At 44.1% G+C, this 23148-nt stretch overlaps 2 protein-coding genes across 7 annotated transcripts in view; one reads left to right on the top strand and one right to left on the bottom strand.

Moving 5' to 3' along the window:
* Window positions 1-769: 769 nt before the first annotated feature.
* si:ch73-70k4.1 lies at window positions 770-9157 on the top strand. 2 transcript variants are annotated; one of them, XM_040051197.1, is made up of 4 exons: window positions 770-1042; window positions 4400-4547; window positions 6482-6903; window positions 7508-9157. In XM_040051197.1, the coding sequence occupies exons 1-4, from the start codon at window positions 924-926 to the stop codon at window positions 7578-7580; spliced, it is 762 nt and encodes a 253-aa protein (XP_039907131.1). In that variant the 5' UTR covers window positions 770-923; the 3' UTR covers window positions 7581-9157. The 2 variants fall into 2 exon arrangements, with proteins under 2 accessions (XP_039907131.1, XP_039907130.1); XM_040051196.1 differs by having other exon boundaries at window positions 772-1042; window positions 6380-6903.
* Window positions 8972-23148, bottom strand: part of prkcz (protein kinase C, zeta) — a 92627-nt gene continuing 78450 nt past the window's right edge. For all 5 annotated transcript variants that reach the window (XM_040051187.1, XM_040051188.1, XM_040051190.1 and 2 more), the window contains 2 exons: window positions 22447-22562; window positions 8972-11337 (listed from right to left, as the gene is read on the bottom strand). In XM_040051187.1, the coding sequence (XP_039907121.1) occupies window positions 11250-11337; window positions 22447-22562 (204 nt within the window). In that variant the 3' untranslated portion in view covers window positions 8972-11249. The remainder of the gene's footprint in view (window positions 11338-22446; window positions 22563-23148) is intronic.

Here is a 23148-nt window from a genome sequence, read left to right as displayed (position 1 = left end):
GGTGATGAGACACGGACACAGCTAAGGAACAAATACAGAGAACGTGACAGCTAGGCCGAACACAGCTGACAGACTCGAACACTGAAGGTGCGACACCATAACCAACATAGTGGAGAAGACACAGACCTGGGAGGAACCTAAACAGACCTAAACAGGAAACAGAGAACTAACTGAAGCCTAAACCAGAACATCGTAACACAAAAAGGCATGAAAGTCGAAATGCTAACTCAAAAGCCCCAGAACCATGAAAGCTCCCGTGTTTCTGCACACATCCCTGTCTCCACAGTTAGAATGATGTATGCGAGGATGTGGATAACTTTCCATAAGGTGTGTGAAGGTGCTGAAAAATCAAAAAATCTCACATGTATGTTATTCTTCTCTGGGTCTTACTGAGTCAGAGTACTTCTAAACAACATATCTATTACTACCTGTCTCATTAAGTTTTGTAACTTTTCTTTTGATGCCATTAATATTTGTAAAAACAGTATGCTGGTCCAGTCCACTTAAAACACACATGATCTACAAGTGCCAGCTTAGCCCAGCCCTAAATAGTTAAGACTACTTAATCCGAGGCCAGTGATGTAAGTGCCACAGCGTCAGTGAAGCTTCAAATTCATATTTTTCCCTCTCTCAGTATCTAAAGTAAAGCCAAAGTAGAACATTTTATTATTATTAATATTCATAAATCTGTGAAATCCACTAAGAAGAAAAGAAATCTTTGAACGAGCCCTGATATCACTTCTGTATCAGTTCGTGCAGGATTTTCACGTGACTGCTCCGTTATCGTTGTAGAATTCTATTGGTTCGAGTTCTCGTGGGAGACGTAGCTGATTGGATGTACTCGAGTGACGTCAGGTTGCGGGATACGGAAGTCGTTGTTAGAATAGCTGGCGGGGAGCTGTGAGTTGTTGTGAAACGCAGATATGGAAGAAAATCACTTGAAGTCCAGACTGAAGCGAAAGAAGTCAACGGTCGAAGCTTCCGGGGGAGCACCGAAGAGGAGCCCGACAACGTCCAGCAACAACCCGGCAAAGAGCGGTGGGTGAGTGTGTTTGCACCGATAACTTTACCTTAAAGGTTGAGAAAACACAATCTGGGCCGTTAACGGTAGTGATGGGCAGATGAAGCTTCATGAAGCACTGAAGCGTTTCATCCAATTGGTTCACCCCAGCGCAAAGCGTCTTGAAGCTTCATTTGCTCTAGTAGGACATCTACTGGATGTAAAAATATTAGTTGGCATGAATTTGAAGAGTGTGGCGTTTTGCACACAGCCTGTAAATGTCAACAACAAAAGGAGTGTGTAAAACATGTATATTGTAGTGATGGCAGTATACTATGTATATTTATACTGGCAGTATGCAAAATGATTATTTGGAAATGCTTAAAATGGAAATGATCATTTACTGTGAGGTGAGGTGTGGTTGGCGTATGGACAGTGGTTGTGCTTTTGTAACGTTGAGGTATGGACAGCTACACGCTGAGCCTCAGTCCTGCCTGTTCACATTTTATTCTGTAAAAACTAAATTTTTTATGACCTTTTTAGTGGGGAGAACATAGCTAGGATTTAATGATTTAACAAATCTTTTAAATCCTTTGTCCTCCACAATGCTAAATGGCTGGGAGTCCTCAATCACCATGCTAACCAGGTCTTCATCTATTTGAGATTGTTCTCCTGAGGAAAGACAACAAAAACAAAGCACAAATATAAATATCACACACGGAACTTATTACAGTTGTATAATATTGTTATATCATTTAGTAACATTACTGCATGCTATATTATCGTAGCATTTGATGGCTCACCTGGTCTTGCTCCACAATCGGTGTTCCCCTTATTCTCATGCAAAGCTCTGTAGTGCCCAAGCATGGATGAGGTGTTGTTGTTATATCCCAGCTCCCTGGCACATAGCAAACACTTCACCTTGTACAAAAGTAAAGACAGCTTAACATAAATTGTATTGCACCATCAGTATTATGAAAATACATCTTCTGTAGAAATTTACATACCTTGTTGGGAGGAATAAACTCAAAATGTTCCCACACAAGGGAGGACATCCTCCTCTTCGTAGCTGGCTACATTCTCTCCTGACTTTCTCTCTTCACTCTCCTAAACCTCCAAACTCTCACTAACCGCAACTCTCCATCAAACACCCACATTTTGAATGAAGTCTGAGGGGTTTATATCGCTGTCATAGCTCGCAGCAAAGTTTGAACCACTTCCTGAACCAGTCACGTGGTACAGCCGGGCAGCGAGGCTTCGGACGTCATCATTTTCAGCTCCTCCCATAAATGAAGCAACGCAAGTAACGCGAATCACTGAACTCTGCTCATTAAAGAGCAACAAAGGCACATTTTTGTTTATGGTCGAAACGGTTCCTGCTGCCTGGAATAAACTGTATGTAGCTACAACCCGGGCCTGTAGGAGAGTCAAACATAAGATGATAATAATGATAAATATATGATATATGAAAGCTCTTTGAAGTAACCATGCACCGATCCGACTTTTTGCATTTCCGGTACCATAGCTTGGCTTTAGATATGTGTTGATGATGCTTCCAACCTGTTATCAGACTTCAATGACTGAGCGGTCCTCATGCAGGACAGGACTGAGATCTGTTACTGTAACGACAGCAGGCTCCACTCAAACCTTCTTTTACTGACACTCTCAAATTAAACGGAACTAGTCAGGATCCAAGTTAAATGAATGATTTTTACTAAACAAACAGGCAACAGAATTCCAGTCAGTAAAACGATCTACTTTTGTTTGATTTTTACAGTAAATGTGAATTTCTCCTTCTGTGTTAAATCAAAGTATTTCATAACCACAGAGCTTAAACTCTGCTGTAACCTGATGTGCACCTCCCTGCACCTGAGACTAGGTTTGCACTGAATTAGATCCAGTACTGTACGTAAAGACCCCCAATGTTAGAGAGAAGACCCCAGCAGTCCCCTCTGAGCAAGCACTGGGCCCTTATGGGGAGGAAGAGTCTGTCTTTTAATGGGAAGAAACCACAGCAAGGCTCGCAGGGAGGGGGATGTGTTGGGGGACAAGGACAAAACAGAAACAAGAGAAGACAGAAGTTATTGACATACAGCAGTGAATGCTCGCACCCTGAGCCCTGCAGCAGAAGTAAGGCTGGCTCAGGGTCACATCTGAGCTGCAAGCTTTATCCAAAGAAAGCAAGTTTGGGTGTAATCGTAAAAGTAGAGAGAGGCTCTGAAGACTCTGCTCCCCCATCTACTTTTAGTCTGAGAGAATTTTACATTACATTCAGAATTTAACAGGAAAACAAAGAGAAGCCAGGGTGGGAAAAATCGTCTGTTTTTCTAGCCCCTGTTTCTGTGTCTAATGTAGTATTATTCTCAGACAGGATATTTCTCGTTTCACAAAGATGATAGATATCAGCCCTGCGTGTTTAATGGGCCCACTGAAGCACATTTCCTGCTCAAAAACTGCTTTAGAAAATGTCACAGTGTTAGTGGAGGTCATCCAGAGTATCTGGTTCGACACTGAGGCTTTCAGGGCAGAGAACAATAACAACAATAGTAGTTTTACAGAAGAAAATTATAGGTGTTTAGGACGTGTCTGTAGTTTAACCAGCTGTCATCTGCGGCTCCGTAGACAAAGATAACTAAGTATCAGTTTGTATATTATCATTGGTCACGATTCACATCCTCTCACATCCTGAAGTGCCTCAATACTTCCAAAAAAGTTGTGTTAAAAGGTATTTTTGCGTGGCGTGGTTGTGATGTCTATGGATGTCATGTGACAGCTCGTATCCATTTAACTGCTCGAGGCTGAGACATCGGAGCGTGTTGATGTCATCCAGGCATCATTAAACCGGACTGTCCGCTCGATTTCACCGCTGCTGCCTTTGGGAAAAATTAATTTCACTGAAAAAAATATGACTTGCTGTCCTTGTTTATGTTTTAGTTTTGCTGAGTGGAATTCTGGTATTTTATTAGTCTGTTGTTGTTTTTTTTAGTGTCTGATGTGATGGCTGGAATTTGGTAACCAGTAAAAATTCAACATTTTTAATTGAATTTTCTTTCTAATGGAAACAAACAAAGTAAAAAGGCACACATACAACTATTTACAATGAGGTGCTTTTAATGTAGTTAATTAAAAACCAGCTGCTGTGAAGCTTTGCTGTGTTATTAAATCTGTTTCGTTTCGTTTGCAGTGTGCACCAGATCAAAGAGCAGCTTCAGAAATAATCTGATTGACTAAAAATTCCTACAGATTGATTAATAAATGGAAAAATAACAAATGTGTGTGGAAATACTCGAGTCAAAGTTGTGTCGTATTTGTTTAGTGATGGTTTGTATGGAGACGCATGCATGAGGAGCGATGTGAGGAGAATGCAGCAGTTCACAGTGTGGATGATCTGCTTCACAGGCCGACGCTTCCTGCAGGAGCGTGGTGGAACAGACAGCAGCTGCTTGCTGTGGAGAACCTGTGGGCATTCACACTCCAGGCTGCTCTGCCATGCCTGGAGGAGCAGCTCTGGGACCAGGTTCCTGATCTTCCACATGCATCTGCAGTGGTATGTTACTGCATTACACAGCTCCTGCAGGGAATATGATGAAGCTCCCAACAAGACACGAGCACACAAAGTGCCAAATGTTCACAGTTCTAATATTCCAGAGTGTTCCTGCTGTGTACTCTGTATGACAGCGTGTCCGCTGGCCTCTGACAGGTGGAGTTTCTCTGTCAGACACAGGAGCCTGTGTGCTGTGATGCTCCTGTGCAACTTGGAGACAACAGGGAGAACATAGTGATGTTGCAAGTTCTCAGTAGGCAGTGTGGAGAAGATGGGGTGGGAATTATCCACCTCAGGGGTTCATATCATTTCAATCATTGTGATATTTTATTGTGATGCATTGCACATTATAGAGATGTCACTATGATACAGTACATAACAAAAAGCCATTTGACGTTAACATCTTCTTTGTCTTGTTTTTCGTTTGATAGTCGCCACTGTCAGAAATTTTTTCTTTTCCCGAGATCTGATGTGTTTTCTTAGTGTTGCTTTCATTTTTTGAGCAGTATATTTCTGTATCCATGTCTTGACCCACTCCTAAATACATCTCAAAGGATGCTGTACTAGATAGGATGTAAAAGAAGGCCACCATGTATGAATGTATGAACCCCAAATATGTTTCATTGTGTCAGGAGCATAGAAGTTATCAGAAAAGACTAACAAGCTTGGTAATTAGGCTGCATCCATAAACTTCATTGTATTGTACTGATGTGTGTCTGTATAGATATCATGTATAAATATATGTGGTAATTGGTTTAAACGAACAGGAGGCGAAGAGAGAGAGAGAGAGAGAGAGAGAGCCAGGAAGCGAGCAGCCTTCATTGCCAACCCGGAAACGGGCAAAGTGATTGGTTGAAGTGTTCCATAGGGGAAGTGAATGGTGTCCTCCAGGTCACTTTGAAGGATGCTGAGGAGGTGATCAAGGCAGCTTGCTCAGCATCTGCTCCAGGCATATGTTAGGTCTACAAATGTTGCCCAGAGCTTCTTCAGCATGTATGGAAGACCTGAAAGATGACTTGATGGGAAGGTCAGCAACCAGTGGAGGAGGTTTAGATTCCCAAAGAGAGGAACTCATCCAGTTTGGGCAATATTGCTGTTGAGTGTTGGAGGGAGGATGTTTTTAAGCACTGTATTACGAAAACTGAATTTTTCCAAGAACAACTATATCAACCCCTTTATTGAGAAGGGTGGGATTCCTGGTTGTGTATGAAGTTGATTAGGGGGTGGTTCTCGTACATCAAGAGTCAGATTAAAATGCTAAATCTATTCAAATGTTCAAAAAGGTCCAATCAGTGAAGTTAAAGGATGGATGATAGCTTATATTAAAGCTGCTGTGCCCCTTCCTTCCAAAGTATAGTAACACTTGTTACCAGGGGGAAACCACACCCCTGACTTTGAGAAACACCAGGCACTAAACATCCTTAGTTCAGCTGTAAAGTTGGACATCAGAAGATGGAGGACCTGCAGAGCTGCTCTCCAGGATGGCCGTTAGAGCAACCGTGTTTGTTTGGCACTTCTGTCTCATTTTTTAGCCCTTGAGGTTGAACCAACACTTAGTTAAACACTGACACTATAGAATAAAGTCTTTTTTTCCTTTTTGAAGGGGATATAGGGAAATGTAACTTCTTTTGTAGATCAAATCTTCATGATGAAACTAATATCTTTGGACTTTTGGTTGGTTAAAACATTCAAAATGACATTTACATGACACACACACACCTGTGTATTCATGTAATCATCCAAAGATCAACTGTCCACAGCACGCTCCGCATGACTGGCTGAAGTTCCACACACCCGTTGTCAGACCCTTATTCCTGTTTTCTCCTTGTTTTTAGAGACCTGCGGGACTTTGGGTGGAGGAACAGGGGTGGTGCGACCTCAGCAGTGAGGTTTCTACCTTCCCTGAACCGTCTCATCTTTCTCTGAGTACGTCACAGATCCCAGATCCTGTCGGGCTCAGCTCCTCCCCGGAGGACCCCACAGCACACACCAGCGCGGTGCCAAAGCCACCTGTCAGAGGCCCGTCCTCCCACAGCATGGAGAGCTCCACTCACTCTCCTCAAACCCTCAGCAAAACACGGCGGCCGTCTCTGCACAGCTGGGAGGAGGCGCTGCCATCACCAGGATTTTCCAGTGCTGGGAAGGAGGAGGGGAGGAAATCGACTGGACCAGTCAGTAGGAAGCTTCCAACATACTGGGTGAAGGTATCTGACAGAGTTCCTCTGCAGAATGAGGTCGAAGCTAAAAAGGAAGAGGAGGTGCAAGGGTGCGGCAAAAAAGATGGAGGAGGAGGAACAGATGGAGGAGTAGGAGGAGGACTGCAGAGTTGTCCCATGTGTCTCCAAGTCTTCCCTGCTGGGTAAGAATTGATCGGGTGCTTTTCTTTCTTCATTCACATCAGCATAGGGACTTTTTTCCTTCGTACGTTGTTGCTGATTTTTATTAATTTATTTTTTAATGATTCTTTATGACATCAGCGACCAGCCAGATGGCATCCAGCTGAAGCTGGTCACCAGTTAGATGTTTGCAGTGTGTCTAGCTCTTGTTAGTTAAATGGATAACGACAAGTAAACAAACTAGTTTAAGTTTTAGAGGTTTAAAAGTGACAGCATCACAAAGCTGACTGCCCAGCCTCCAAAGGATCAACATTACCTTACAGCAGAACTTCCATATATGTTTTTATTGTGCAGGTCTTGCATAGCATCATCCCGTGACCTCTGCTTTCATGTCAGAATCAACATGAGATAATTACATAAATATAAAAATGTTTATATGCTGTCTGAGGTGCAGTGCAGTTTCAGCACAAGGTCCAAACAAACAGTTGTCCAGATTCTGCTGCATAAGTGGTGCCCACAGGTGGAGAGGTCCAGGGTTCAGTCAGGTCCAGGGTTCAGTCAGGTCCAGGGTTCAGTCAGGTCCAGTTCACCACATCCAGTACAGTCTAGTTGTTCTTGGCTCTCCAGGTTCACCCAGATGGACTGCGATGGTCACCTGGCCCAGTGTCTGTCTGAAATGAATGTGGACATGACCTGGTAAGCTGAATCGATGCCGACGGTCTACAAGGTGCCCGGTTGCTGCTCCGGGGTCGTATCGCACGGAGGACGACGGTGCAGACAGCAGCCTGCGCAGAGAACTCTGCTGACTGAGCTGCAGTGAGATGAGGAAACTTCTTCGGTGCACGAGCACACCATGTTTTCATGGCTGAGTAGTCGTACTGAGTCTACACTTTACTTTAAAACTCAGTAACAGACACTGTCACCTGTGTCTTTTTTTTCTTGTAAAAATAACTGTAATCTTTATTAGCTTTGAGTTCAAGATGATCCGGTCAGCTTCATTCATGACGGCACTGCAGTGCACGTACACCCACACAAGTAGAGCTGTGCTCGCAAGGTCACCCACCCTGGTATAGACTCTGCAGCTATCTAATGCAGTTCTACAATGTCATGTTCTTCATTTCTCTGCATTGATGGTGTGACTGCAGTGTAACACATGAGCCTGACTATTCTCATTCAGTGATTCTTGCTGCCTGGATTTCCAGCTCCTGTTTCTATAGTCCCAGGAGCAGGTGCAAGTGGTGCTTTTACTGGACAAATCTACATGATGTATGATCCTTACTGCTCTTTTTGCATTGTGCATATGTTTTGTGGGGAACATCCAGAGTTCACCACAATAATATAAATATGGCAGTAACAGTGTGTGCAGTCTTTCATTGGTTAGGCTGAGCCTTGGTTTTCCCAAAATCCCGACGGTGTTTGCCATCTCATTACACACCTGTTTGTTATGTGGTTCCCATATAGGAAAGACCTTTTCAGTGGATACCTTATCAACATCTAGTTCCACATTTATATACATTTCTCAATTTAATTTACAAACAACATAAATTTGGTTTGGGATAAATTCAAAGAGAACTTCTTTTTGATCAAACCAACATTTATCAGTTTCTTCACTGACAACCTCCAAGAACGGCTGTATCATGTGCAACACAACAAACCTCAGTATGTCTGTCACTCTACACATGTCATTGATACACACAGGAAACAGTCTGGGACCCAATACTGAACCTTGTGGGACACCACAGCTAATGTTCAACCACTTATGCAAACCTGCCTTTTCACAAAAGGCAGATCTTAATAAATAAATAATATAATACTCAGATTATTTGTCTAATATTAAATCATTTGTTTGATAAATCAGGCAGGGGCAAATCATTTTTCACCGAGTGTGACTGAGCCCGGTATCGTTAGGTTCAGGGTGACTGTGCTTCTTCTCCTCTGCATGAACAGAGCTGAGGGCTGATCAGAGGAGCTGTATGAGCCCAAGTGTTCACTCGCATAGAAATCTGTAGCATCTGCACAGATCTTCCTGCTGTCGTTGGCATAAATAAAGGACGTCAGTGAGAGAAAAAAAAAGGACTCTGTTCACAGAAAACCAGTTTGATTTTTAATAATTACACATATTTACAAAGATGCGATGAAGCTAAATGAAGCAGACCTGGCCAGCATTATGTAAAAGCAGAACTGTAGTTCAATAATCCTTCATGGGCTTTGAGCGGCCTTCATGTTCTGTAAGGTGGAGTCAAGAGCTTCCAGTTTATCCATTGGTCCCTTAAGGGGGAAAAAAAAGCATCACTAATGTATCACCTGTGTGCAGGTAATAAAATACAGTCTGTGAGATGGAGTGTCGGGGTTGGAGGAGGAGGATGCTTCTTTAGATTAGAGGTGTGTATTTTCATTGTGACTGGAACTTCATTGCGCCGTCTCCCTGCCTGTAAAGGGCCTGCAGCTAATTGAGGCCCTGTGACTGATCAGCTAATTAATCCTATTATGAGGTTATTAAATTAGCGTGGGTCAAGTTTCATCACAAACAGCTAATTGAGAGCTTCTCCTCCCTCAGAAGAACATGTATGCAGATACACACAGCTTGCATCAGAAGCACTGAGTTGTGTTGGAGACATGAATGTGTGCTCACTGATGTCCCGGCATTAAAACATCAAAGCTTCAGTTAGGTACTGATATGTTGCTTGCTGTGTATAAAAGGAGGCAGTATACAGAGTTAAAGTGTCCTGAAAACTTCATTATATAGTAAAGACAAACTCATGGCTTCGTACTGGTTTTATAGCTGTTGTGCATGAATTATAATAGTGACCTAATCCTCCAACCCCTGACTAACACTCATCCAGAACATTCCAGCTGAGACTGGGAATGACCCACTTTTCTTTCTTTAGCGCCCCAGCAGTTGTCTCAGAGCACTTTTTTACAGTATCTCTAGTACTGTAGGCATAGTCCTCAACAATCAGATGATCCTCTATGAACAGAGCTTGGCAACAGTAGGGAGGAAGAACGCCCGTTTAATGGGAACAGACCTCTGCCAGAACCAGGCTCAGAGAGGGCGGCCTGTGCTGAGACTGACTGGGCGTCGAGACAAACTCCAAAGTAACACACATGGAATTTAACCCAAAAAAAGCTTTGTTCCCCCACACAGGGAAGACCCACTAATGTCTGTGAACACCACGGAAAAGCTCTCATGGCTTTTCTGCTGTTCTCCCATTTCATTTAGACTTGCAAACAGATTTCCAGCTGTCGTTGCAGCAGGTCACTGTAGACATGGAACCACACGGTGAGCACATAAAGGAAACGGTGACCAGTTTCCCCCAGCAGGTCACACAGATGGTCACGCAGCAGCACCTGGTGAGGAGGAACCCAAAGCTGCATTTACTGTGGAAGCTGAAGCCAACGTCTGACAGTAGGCATGGGCCAAGTCTGTCTGCTGCTCCTCACCTATGTGACGATAACGCGGACCTTCACTGGGAAATATTACAATTACACATGTGTAAGGAAAGAGGTCAGGTCTCCTCCCAGCTGCTCGTGTCAATTACACATTCACAGGAAATGTTGATTATTTGAACGATTCGTTAAAAATAAGAAGGTTTGTTTGTGTGTGGGGACTGAGGCAGCTTAGCGAGCTCCATACGCTGGACGAGAGTTCGGACATACCCTGGCAGAGTTTCAGCTGCGTTACCTGCTGCAGCCGTAACAGGTGAACAGATAGAGGTGCAGTCAGAGACACGGGAAATCATTTGATCTTTGAGGCACTTCTTAAATAAAAAGTTGTCACCCCCTTGTTTGTGAAAACAACAGAACACAAAGAAAAGTTTGTGGTTATGGAGGAACATGTGCCGCTTGCATCAATAAAAGGCATCATCAATTTTGGATTCACTAGCTACATCATAATACACAATAACAACATTTTCTCCTTTGTCATTGTACATTCTTGTGTGTGTGAGGCGTGGCCCCCCTACCAAGATAGAAAAAAAAGAAGAATAAAAAATTGCACGTAAAATTATTTAAAGTTGTTCCGCAGAGCCGTCGTATTCATCCAGGGCGTGAGATGGGCTGAAACGTGTTGATGGTGGCAGGCACAGAATGAAGCGCTCACACAGCCAGTCCTGCTCTGACACGAGGATGGACTGACAGGGACAACGACCGAACAAAGAAAAGGAGAAGACAGCATAAAGTCAGGGAATGTTCCTGTAGTCCGGCGTCCGGCTCCACAGGGAAAAACTCTCCCTCCTCCCGTTTGCCTTGTGGACAGGTCCAGGGGGAACTTCCTCCTTGTTGTCGCCTTTCTGAGTTGAGTTGGCTTGCAAGTTTGTTTGTTTGTTTCTGTTTTTGAACAGCAGCTCGGAGGAGGACGCTGGTTTCTCCTTCATACAGACTCTTCTGTGGCTAGCAGCAGGGGGTTGATGTATTCAAATCCCTCAAACTCGGACTGGTCTATTCTCTTGATGACGTCCCTGAGGAGAGAAGGATGGAAAGAACAATTAGAGGACTTGTTTTACCACAGAGCTACTGAGAGTAAACCAGGTTTGCTCCTGGCGTCTCTCAGGTGAGCGTCACCACATTTATTTCCAGGTTTGGAATCTAAAGGAAGTAAAATGATGTTTTTGGGAGGGGTGGGGGAATGTCCATGTTGAATTGCAGACCATTGTTTAGACCATTTTCAGGCTCTGTACCCACTGAGTTATGGTTCTGTTTTCATTTTCTTGGCAATCAGTACAGGTATCAGTAGAACGTACCTACTGATACAAATACCACTAAATTTGCTTTAAGAAAGATGATTGAAATGATAGAATGTAGCAAGGTGATTGACTCAGTAATTCAGAAAGTGTAGCTCTGCTGGGATTTTCCACACAATCATCTTTCTGGTTTTAGAGAATGGTTGAGGGGAAAAAGAAAATATGAGTGAGCGGCGGTTCTCTCGGCACAAATTGTTGATGCCAGAGGACAGAGCAGAATGCACAGACCACAGTGTATGCCCCCCTTGTTAGCTAAGAACAGGAAACTGAGGCTACAGTTCACATAAGCTCACCAACACTGGACAATAGAAGATTAGAAAAACGCTGCCTAGTCTGCTGAGTCTCCATTTCTGCTACAATGGTCACAAAATGCTAATCAGCATAAAGCATGGATCCATTCTTCCTTGTAGCAGCACTTGGTGTAATGTGGTGTGGAAGACAGTTTTTTGGCACAGCTCAGATCAGCCTGAACTAGTTTAAACTGGCTTGAACCTTTCAAATGGATTCCACAATGACCAAATTTGAAATGTGTACCATGACGACTCTAGCATCTGTGTGATGCTATCATGTAAATATGGACCAACACATCTGAGCAATGCACAAAGAATTAGCAGAGTTGTGAGGATGAAGCGAGGTCCAAGCTGTTAATATCAAGGTTTACCTAATGAAGTGGCCTGAGCCACTTGTTGACCTTGATGCCTAAAGTTTGGCATTTGTCCATGTGCCAGCCTGTCCTATAAGGTGAAGGCTGCAGCAGGGTGGGGAGGGTGTGGACAGAAGAGTGCCCACACCAGCATAACAGAGATCTGAAACATGCCCTGCTGTTCTTACTCTGATTGGGATAAACGTCGTGCTGCTGAAAATGATTTTAAAGGAAAATGCTGACATATGACATCAGGTTTGTTTTTGGAGGATTCATTAGAAAGACTGCAGGTCTGTGGAGACACAGCAGGTTTTTAAGCTTGTTTTACTCTGAAACTTTTGCACATTTATTAGCTTCAACTGCAAATACTGTGGATCAGTGTATGGATCGCTCTGATCCACAGAGCGATCCACACACTGTGGATCGCTCTGTGGATCACACTGTGGATCGCTCTGTGGATCAGTGTGTCCACGGCTCTTTCTGCACTCTCTCCTCTTCGTCTCCATCTGGTAACGCTTTCACGTTTTCCAAGTCAGCAAAAAGAACCATTTACATTGGTTGAACACACTGTTTGTTTTGGTCGTCTCCCAAACCTTCTCCACTCTCCTTTGTGTTTCCCCCTCTGTGGTCTTTCACTCTGCCTCCTTGTTCTCCCTGAAACTTGAAAACAAAAAAGCCCACTTTCTAAATCTAATGGCGTTATTGTTGCTTGACCTACTCCCACAGTGCGAGTCCTTCACATGAGATCAGATGGAGAGAAAATATTTGCTTCATCAATATTCCAGTCTGCACACTCAAAAACACTATAGCATTTCATTCACTTGTCCTGGTGCTCTCTGTGGGTGGGATCTGCAAGCTATCTGACAAAGCGGTGGCCCTTAAAGTGAGACTCCCACCCACCTGGTGGAGCAGAGAGAGGACCAGTGAACGTGCCTATTGTTTTAACTTCAAAGCCCCCTGCTCCGTGTCTGCAGCGAGAAAACATCTTGGCCTTTCCCAGCAAGAGGCCTCCCCTCAGCAAGAGCTTAACCATGCCCCGCTCCCTTCCATTGGCCAACACAACCACACATGTACACACACACTGTACACACACACACACACACACACACACACACACACACACACACACACACACACACACAGATGCACGAGTAAACAGCCTGTTGCTGCAGTAGGGAGAAGGCGGTAGTGTTGCTAAGGGACTGCATTTTTTTACCCAGCTGCTCCTAATCCACAGTTTATAAAGTTCCACCTGAGATTATTCCTTCGTTAGTGGAAGAAACAAACACATAAAGCATTCAGCCAGCTCCTGATTCATCTGCACAGTGGTTTTTGTTTTTCTGACATCATGTCATGGATATCGTCTTACAAGGATGGAAGGATCAAACGAACCAGCAGTGTGGAGGCTAACACAGCTCAAAAACACATCCTCTGTGGAAACGTGCAGCTGAGCCATCAGCTGATGTGGGCTGAGATCAGTGGACCAGTCTGAGCTAACGCTAACTGATGGCAATGTTTCAGCTGGGCTGGACGAGCACAAGGGAGGTTAATAAAACATTACACATTAGGTTATTCTTCAATACTCTTCAATTCTTCAATACTAACCTTACTAACCTCAGCTGTGAATTGCATTTTTGTGTGTTTCATTGCAGAACTGATCCAGAAGTTCATATGAATGAATCGAGCCAGATTTACCATCATCACAGCACACAAACAGGTTTCACAGGAACTGAGGAGCCTCTGGGGTTCAGTTTGGCCAAAACTTGAACTCAAAGGTTTGATTAGTGCAGTGGTTCCCAAACTTTTTTTGCTAGGCCCCCCTTTGTTTTACAACAAAAATGTCCCTCCCCCCCGCACAAACACATCTTCCAACCACACACACCCATATTTTGCTCTATTGCGGTTTATTTCACACCTCAAACATTTAGTAAACAATTAAGCAAATACAAGTAATCTGCAATAAATTACAGGTAGTAATAAAATAAACTACGAACTCTTTTACCCTACGTCCACGCCTTAGCTGAGTAAGAATGTGTCGTGTTGACAGTGGTGACTTAGATAGCCACACTTCATTTTAGAAACAGCCAAATACAAACGTGTTGCTCAAGTTTATGTCTGCAGCGTTTCCTCAAATTTGTCTCATGTCCATCTCAGTCACAGTTGTAGCTGAACACTAAGCTGATGCACATACTTACAGGTGTACACTACCAGCTGTAATTCACACAGCTGTCTCCATTAGGGAAATGAAAGCTGCGGTGTGGCCTGGACATGTTTCCCCAACTATAAATGGAGCAGCTGAGCCATCGGTGATGTGGGCTGGCATTCAGATCAGTGGACCGCTCTGTAGTGCAGCTCTGCAAGTGCAGCTCTGTAAGTGCTGCTCTGTAAGTGCAGCTTTGTAAGTGCAGCTCTGTGGTGCAGCTTTGTAGTGCAGCTCTGTAAGTGCAGATCAGTGGACCGCTCTGTAGTGCAGCTCTGTAAGTGCAGCTCTGTAGTGCAGCTCTGTAAGTGCAGATCAGTGGACCGCTCTGTAGTGCAGCTCTGTAGTGCAGCTCTGTAAGTGCAGATCAGTGGACTGCTCTGTAGTGCAGCTCTGTAGTGCAGCTCTGTAGTGCAGCTCTGTAAGTGCAGCTTTGTAGTGCAGCTCTGTAAGTGCAGCTCTGTAGTGCAGCTCTGTAAGTGCAGATCAGTGGACCGCTCTGTAGTGCAGCTCTGTAGTGCAGCTCTGTAAGTGCAGATCAGTGGACCGCTCTGTAGTGCAGCTCTGTAAGTGCAGCTCTGTAAGTGCAGCTCTGTAAGTGCAGCTCTGTAAGTGCAGCTCTGTAAGTGCAGCTCTGTAAGTGCAGCTCTGTAAGTGCTTTTAGCGGAGTAAGAATGTGTCGTGTTGACAGTGGTGACTTAGATAGCCACACTTCATTTTAGAAACAGCCAAAGCAAATATCCCAGTAAATGTCCCAGTAAAAGAGTTTCGTTTTCTCAGATCTAAAGGTATATTACACTATGTGCGACTTCATTATCATCATCCATACTATTATTGAGTTGAATCTCCTCCCACCCTCAGAACCATTTTAATTCTTAACAGTGAACACAGTGGTACATATACACAGCTTTAATACTTTCTTACTATAAGCCTCATAGACACACACAAACACACACACTCTTTCACCCTGACTCTTGCACTTGCCCTGGATGCATCTATCACACTGTGTGAGTGTGTGAACAGGTGCTACCCCTCAGCTTCCACATAGCTGTGCGTACAGTTACATTTGAACGTCCTTGGTGACTTTCTGCTTCAGTTATCACAGTCACAAGAGTTTCAGAAAGCTTGACCTCTGACCTTGAGGCTGAGCTCACTGAAATTCAAACTTTGAGTAGCGGCACCTTTGGTGTGAATTTCAAAACCCTGCATCGTCTTCTCACACTCACAGTCGTGTCAGACACATTTTAATTCAATTCCATTTTGCTTCTATAGTGCCAATTCACAACAAGGCGCTTTATTGTAATAAGCTAATAGTTGGCAAAGGTAGGAGGGAAAAACAGCCTTTAAACAGGAAGTTGATCAGAACCAGGCTCAGGTGTGGCAGCCATCCAGTGCGACCTGCTGGTAGGTGAGGGAGAGAGCAGAGACAGGACAGAAGAGTCTCACAGTTTGAAATATGACCAGTTTATCCTTATTAAAGGCTTTAAGGTGGTGGTAATGAAACAATTTCAAAGTCTTCCTTTTCGTGGCAGATGGCTGCCCCTGAGCTGAGACAGACAAACCACTCACATTCACACATGTATGCAATTACAATCACCAGTTAACCTCCAATAACTGCTCATCTTGGACTGTGGGAGAAAGCCACATCAGTCAGAAAGAAGCGAGGAAAACATACAAGCTCCACACAGATTGTGGATTCCAACCAGGACCTTCTTGCTGCGAGGCATCAGTGCTGAGCACCTGGTTATTTCTCTATGTTAGCCCTGTGACAGACTGACAGCCTGTCCACAGTGTACCTGGCTCTCCCCCTGTGGCACTGAATTCAATGCATAGATAGGTGGACTCACCAAGGGCTTGCTGATAGCAGGTTGTCTGATTGTTGGTTTTTTTTAGCTACGATGTGGTGACTGTGAGCTGGCGTTATGTAAGTGAAGATGAAGTGAATATATCAGAGATTTAGTCCATAATGATACAACAGCATCACACAGTTGGGGCTGGATGTACATGCATGATTCAAATTATCCGTGCAATCACTAAAACAATGCAGCTAGCTGCAACACCTGCCAGTGAACATCACAGACAGACATGCAGCATCAGTGAATGCAAAGTAACGTAGTGAAGAGTATGACTGCACAAGTCTGGAAAGATCTGTTCATCCAAGAACGGGAAAAAAGGATTTAACGAAAAAAGTGAGCTGCTGCAAACACGTCATCGGCTCTGTGAGGACGTGCCACACTAAAGCAGTACTATAGTCCTAGCTGCTATATATTCAGGCTCTTGAAATCCATCACTAAGGATCAAGGCTAGTGAAGACAAAGGCCTCGTTTCCTAAGCACAGGCAGAGCTTGGCCATTTTCTAAGATAGGGAGCTGGCACAGAAAGCCTCTCCTGCACTCCTCTCACACGCTGCCGAGGGCCCCCAGCCATCCTGGCTTTTAATGTCGCAATGTAAATCTCTAACATGGAGGGTTTACCCTTCTCTCTCCTTTCATGGCTTTCACTTCTCTTTCTTCTTGTGCCAAAGCCATCATGAGTGGGAGAGAGGGGAGACTGGAGAGCTTTTGCATCACCCCCTCCTAGCGAGAGTGGGCAACGTCAGCCCCTCTCCTTGGTAACAGGGAAGAGGAGGGGGTGGGGAGATAAAGTGCGAGACACAGGGAGGAGCCGTGCATCTTCTTTTGACGTGCTGCAGTTTTTGATGCCAACTTGCTATCTCTGCTGCTGAACTGGTCACGTGCTCCCCACCCCGTTCTCCCTCTTCTCACCACTGCACCATTTGGACCTCTTCTACGATCGTCTTCCCAAGAGTTAGTCGCAGACTCCCGTCATCAAAGTCTGACACAAACGAGCTGGGATGAACTTCAGAGACATCTCGCTGCAGCCCTTTAATGAGCTGCGAGGCTCAGCCACTCCAAGGCTGGTTTTGAACATTGATATCTGCTGAACAGCACAAACTTCAAACTGGATGCTTCCCAAAGACATCTGCCGTGGGTGCAGATCATGACGGGCATGTAATAAGGCCGCCAAGTGCAGCACAGTCAACAGCTCTGCAGTGATAATACCAATTAGTGACAGCACGAAGGGCGTCATTTATTTTGGAGTGAATTCCAAGTCAAGACACTGCGGAGGTACAGATTATCACGAGCCATGACAGACAGACCCCCGGCAGGCGGACAGCTCCAGGAGTTACACAATCTAGAGGTTTTTCCAGCCATACTTTGTAAAATTCTGCTGAATTCCACATAAACTGTATATGAAATATGGAGGGACCATGAGCTATGTGGTGCTGCAGTGGGCACGCATTGTTCTTAAACACGGTTTAACGCATGTTACAACTTCACTCTGAAAGACCAAAAACAGCCCAAACAAGACCAGCTGTGTGTAGCACGCCACCAACACCCACATGTCCTTCAGTTTTCAGGCCCCTCTTCTGTGGAACCAGCTGCCAGTTTGGATTCAGGAGACAGACTACAGGGAGTGCAGAATTATTAGGCAAGTTGTATTTTTGAGGAATAATTTTATTATTGAACAACAACCATGTTCTCAATGAACCCAAAAAACTCATTAATATCAAAGCTGAATGTTTTTGGAAGTAGTTTTTAGTTTGTTTTTAGTTTTAGCTATTTTAGGGGGATATCTGTGTGTGCAGGTGACTATTACTGTGCATAATTATTAGGCAACTTAACAAAAAACAAATATATACCCATTTCAATTATTTATTTTTACCAGTGACACCAATATAACATCTCCACATTCACAAATATACATTTCTGACATTCAAAAACAAAACAAAAACAAATCAGTGACCAATATAGCCACCTTTCTTTGCAAGGACACTCAAAAGCCTGCCATCCATGGATTCTGTCAGTGTTTTGATCTGTTCACCATCAACATTGCGTGCAGCAGCAACCACAGCCTCCCAGACACTGTTCAGAGAGGTGTACTGTTTTCCCTCCTTGTAAATCTCACATTTGATGATGGACCACAGGTTCTCAATTGGGTTCAGATCAGGTGAACAAGGAGGCCATGTCATTAGTTTTTCTTCTTTTATACCCTTTCTTGCCAGCCACGCTGTAGAGTACTTGGACGCGTGTGATGGAGCATTGTCCTGCATGAAAATCATGTTTTTCTTGAAGGATGCAGACTTCTTCCTGTACCACTGCTTGAAGAAGGTGTCTTCCAGAAACTGGCAGTAGGACTGGGAGTTGAGCTTGACTCCATCCTCAACCCGAAAAGGCCCCACAAGCTCATCTTTGATGATACCAGCCCAAACCAGTACTCCACCTCCACCTTGCTGGTGTCTGAGTCGGACTGGAGCTCTCTGCCCTTTACCAATCCAGCCACGGGCCCATCCATCTGGCCCATCAAGACTCACTCTCATTTCATCAGTCCATAAAACCTTAGAAAAATCAGTCTTGAGATATTTCTTGGCCCAGTCTTGACGTTTCAGCTTGTGTGTCTTGTTCAGTGGTGGTCGTCTTTCAGCCTTTCTTACCTTGGCCATGACTCTGAGTATTGCACACCTTGTGCTTTTGGGCACTCCAGTGGTGTTGCAGCTCTGAAATATGGCCAAACTGGTAGCAAGTGGCATCTTGGCAGCTGCATGCTTGACTTTTCTCAGTTCATGGGCAGTTATTTTGCGCCTTGGTTTTTCCACACGCTTCTTGCGACCCTGTTGACTATTTTGAATGAAACGCTTGATTGGTTGATGATCACGCTTCAGAAGCTTTGCAATTTTGAGACTGCTGCATCCCTCTGCAAGATATCTCACTATTTTTGACTTTTCTGAGCCTGTCAAGTCCTTCTTTTGACCCATTTTGCCAAAGGAAAGGACGTTGCCTAATAATTATGCACACCTGATATAGGGTGTTGATGTCATTAGACCACACCCCTTCTCATTACAGAGATGCACATCACCTAATATGCTTAATTGGTAGTAGGCTTTCGAGCCTATACAGCTTGGAGTAAGACAACATGCATGAAGAGGATGATGTGGACAAAATACTCATTTGCCTAATAATTCTGCACTCCCTGTATCTCTACTTTTAAGATTAGGCTTCAAACTTTCCTTTTTGCTAAAGCATATAGTTAGGGCTGGACCAGGTGACCCTGAATCCTCCTTTAGTTATGCTGCAATAGATGTAGGCTGCCGGGGATTCCCATGATGCATTGGGTGTTTCTTCTTCACTCACTATGTGTTAATAGACCTCTCTGCATTGAATCATATCTGTTATTAATCTCAGTCTCTCTTCCACAGCATGTCTTTATCCTGTCTTCCTTCTCTCACCCCAACCGGTCGCAGCAGATGGCCCCGCCCCTCCCTGAGCCTGGTTCTGCCGGAGGTTTCTTCCTGTTAAAAGGGAGTTTTTCCTTCCCACTGTCGCCAAAGTGCTTGCTCATAGGGGGTCATGTGATTGTTGGGTTTTCTCTGTATGTAGTATTGTAGGGTCTACTGTACAATATAAAGCTCTTTGAAGCAACTGTTGTGATTTGGTGCTGTGTAAATAAAATTGAATTGAAAATTGAATGTCCATGCAAACAAAAATTACACAGTCCAGCAGTGTGCCAGATCCAATTATTTTAGAAGGCTTCTTAGTCTGTCGTCATGCTAGCAGGGATCCCATTATTTAAAGGTGCCTAATGGATTTAATTATTGGTTTAGCTTCTGCTCCTGAGCAACAGTTGTGCTGAGTAACAGCAGGCTTATAAAGCTCAGAAAGTGCAGATAGTCATTATGTTATTCACATAAAACAAAGACAGATGCCAACAGGAAACAGGGAGGGGAACAGTAATGAAGAGCAGTGCTGTTAAGAGGGAAACAATGCTACCAGTGCACATGCTCCAGGAAAACCGTTCACAGTGTACACCGACGCACGAAACAAGTCACCAAGGCCACTGAAGTGTGGCTCGATCACACGTGCTGACCGGGTTTCCTACTCTGCAGTGACACTTTGTTTAATACTGCACTGTCATATTTTGGTTTTGGTGACCTCGGCTTTTTGTTGCTGCACAAACATCTTACTCCATCCTGTAAGAGCCTTCAGTCAGTCCACCATGTAACTGTCACAGCCAGACAGTAACACCTCTGTCTGTATTATCAACTCGGACTTATGTGAACCGTTCCATAAAGGCATTGTGTTCCTGCCATCATGATCACAAGCTCCATAAATCCTCAGAAGGGGAAATTCAAGTTTTGGAGCATCGAGAATCAAACCAATATGATGTTTTCTAACATTGGCTGGGATAGATCTGCTGCCAAAGCCTTATGGAATCTATTTAGTGACACAGAGAGGAAAACAGGATGATGTGTTCCTTCAGTGTGTCCGTGGTTGTGTAATATCTTTAAGCCTTTTCTCTTCAAAGTTCAGCCTTAAACAAGGGCTCACTCAGATCCTGGAGCTGCATGTTTGCATTAATCAAAACAAGCCCCCAATATTGGAAACTCACATGGGGGCATTCTTTATTGGATGCAGGAGTCTGCTGGGAAGATGGTCCACCCATTGTTTGTGTGACGTTACAGAGTGAGCTCTGTTTTTAGGCTCTGTGTGACCAGGACAGGATGGACTGTTGTCTCCACTGAACACCTCTATAGTGGCTGCTGCACATCTGTATGAGAAACACAGGAGCAGCAGTCCTGGGACTTACATCTTTCCTCTTCCTTTCAGTTGACCTGATCTACTCATTTCTAATCCTGTCCATCCTGGTCAATCCCAGTGAATCTCTCCCACCTCCAGCTCATTGCCATCTTCTGAATATTTGCTTTCACAAATCACCCATGATACTCATCTGCACCTACTCCACTCTGCCTGCACGCTCTTCTTCTTTCTGTTGTTGGATGGTTGACTACAGGCATTTAAACTCTTCTCTGCTCCTTGTAGCTGCCCGTGCCTCTGTCTCATTCACACTCATTATTCTGTCATATTCTGCTGATTTTCATTCCTCTCTCTCCAGATCTTACCTCCACCTCTCAACGGTCTCATCCACCTGTATTAGAGCGATTAGAGCACGCTGTAGGTATTACAGGTACTGCGCTGCAGTGGTTTGTATCATATCTATCTAATAGACTCCAATTTGTGCACGTAAATGGAGAGTCCTCTTCACACACTGAGGTTAATTATGGTGTTCCACAGGGTTCAGTGCTAGGACACATTCTGTTTACATTATACATGCTTCCCTTAAGCAGTATCATTAGAAGAAATAGCATAAATTTTCACTGCTATGCTGATGACACCCAGCTCTATCTATGAAGCCAGATAACACACACCAATTAGTTAAACTGCAGGAATGTCTTAAAGACATAAAGAGCTGCCTTCCCACCCTCACCAAAGTGTTTGCTCATATGACTGATGTATTACTGTAGGGTCTACTGTACAACATAAGCACCTTGAGGCGACTGTTGTTGTGATTTGGCGCTGTATAAATAAAACTGAATTGAATCTGATTGATCCTGCTCCCTGCTCTGGCAGATCCCACTGTCCTTTGGGAACATCAGTGTCTATGGATAGTTGTGACCTCACTAGCTGTCTATCACTGCTGCAAACTAGAGGAGCTCAGAGCCAACCCCGATGTAATCCCACCCCCACCTTGAACCATATGTTACTCCCTCTATCATATGGTATGATCCACAAAGACACAGGACAACCTGTGTTTAAGCTGTGATATTATTATGTTTTCACTGCTGCACACAGCGCTGAATGCTCCGTATAAGAAAAACAAAGACTTATTCTGAACTGGGAATCATGCAAAGCTACTCTAAGGGAGTCCAAGAACAAAAATATGGAGTTATCTGTGAGAACCCTCCATACAGTTCTTCTGAGTGCTTGATGATGGCAGTAACTGATCACAGTAAAGAGTTATCATCATGTACTGACAAAACAACAGTCATGCTTACGTTAAGACAGACATGCAGTTCCACACATGAAACTTTATTCACATAAGCTTGACTTTAATGAAGGCTGTGTTTGAGCTGAAAAGCAGTACTTACTCATCGTCTGGTGTTAGCTGCACTGGTTCATTAGTAAACTGCGTGTCAAAGTTTTCTAGGCCGTACTCATCAGAGATTTGAGGTTTGAAGGGCGGCGTCACTTCTTTCTTCTCCAGCTGAGTGAAAACAAACAGAGTGTATTACATATAACAGTTGCTTTTACTCACTGAGAGTGGAGCCATGAAGTCAAATAAAAAAGGCACATTTTCACAAGTGTAGACACCCCCACACCCACATTTCCACAGTGGAGGAGTTTATGTGTCCCCTCTGATCCTGGGAGCTGTGTTATCCAGGGAAACAGCCCCTGGTAGGGTCTGACATGTCCACTTGGTCCCGGGGAGGCAGGGAGGGAGGGGGCGAGGCAAAGAGCAAAACCCAGTGAGTGATTCTGTGTGAATCAAAATCACCAAAAAGACAAAGGACTTAATGGCACATATTTGACATCCATCATCAGTGTGTGATAGCCTGATGTCACTGAATAGGTAACGTGAAAGCACAAACATATTCTAACACATCTGCACCAACATTTGGCCAGATGTGAAACAGTGAAGCTTGGGCTCGTGTTGCTGTATTTCTGTGTAGCGATGAAGCCAAACAACAGAACGAAGAAGGTTGAGGCAGCAGAATAATTATGCCTGAGTGATTCAGCCAGAGTTTTTGTCTGATTTGTTTCCATGGTTTCACATTCGTCCCTCATCCTGT

This window comes from Simochromis diagramma, unplaced genomic scaffold, assembly GCF_900408965.1.
Source record: "Simochromis diagramma unplaced genomic scaffold, fSimDia1.1 OVJJ01000644.1, whole genome shotgun sequence".
Lineage (NCBI taxonomy): Eukaryota > Metazoa > Chordata > Actinopteri > Cichliformes > Cichlidae > Simochromis > Simochromis diagramma.
Note: the sequence above shows the minus strand (reverse complement) of the source record. Positions and strands in the feature narration are given on the sequence as shown.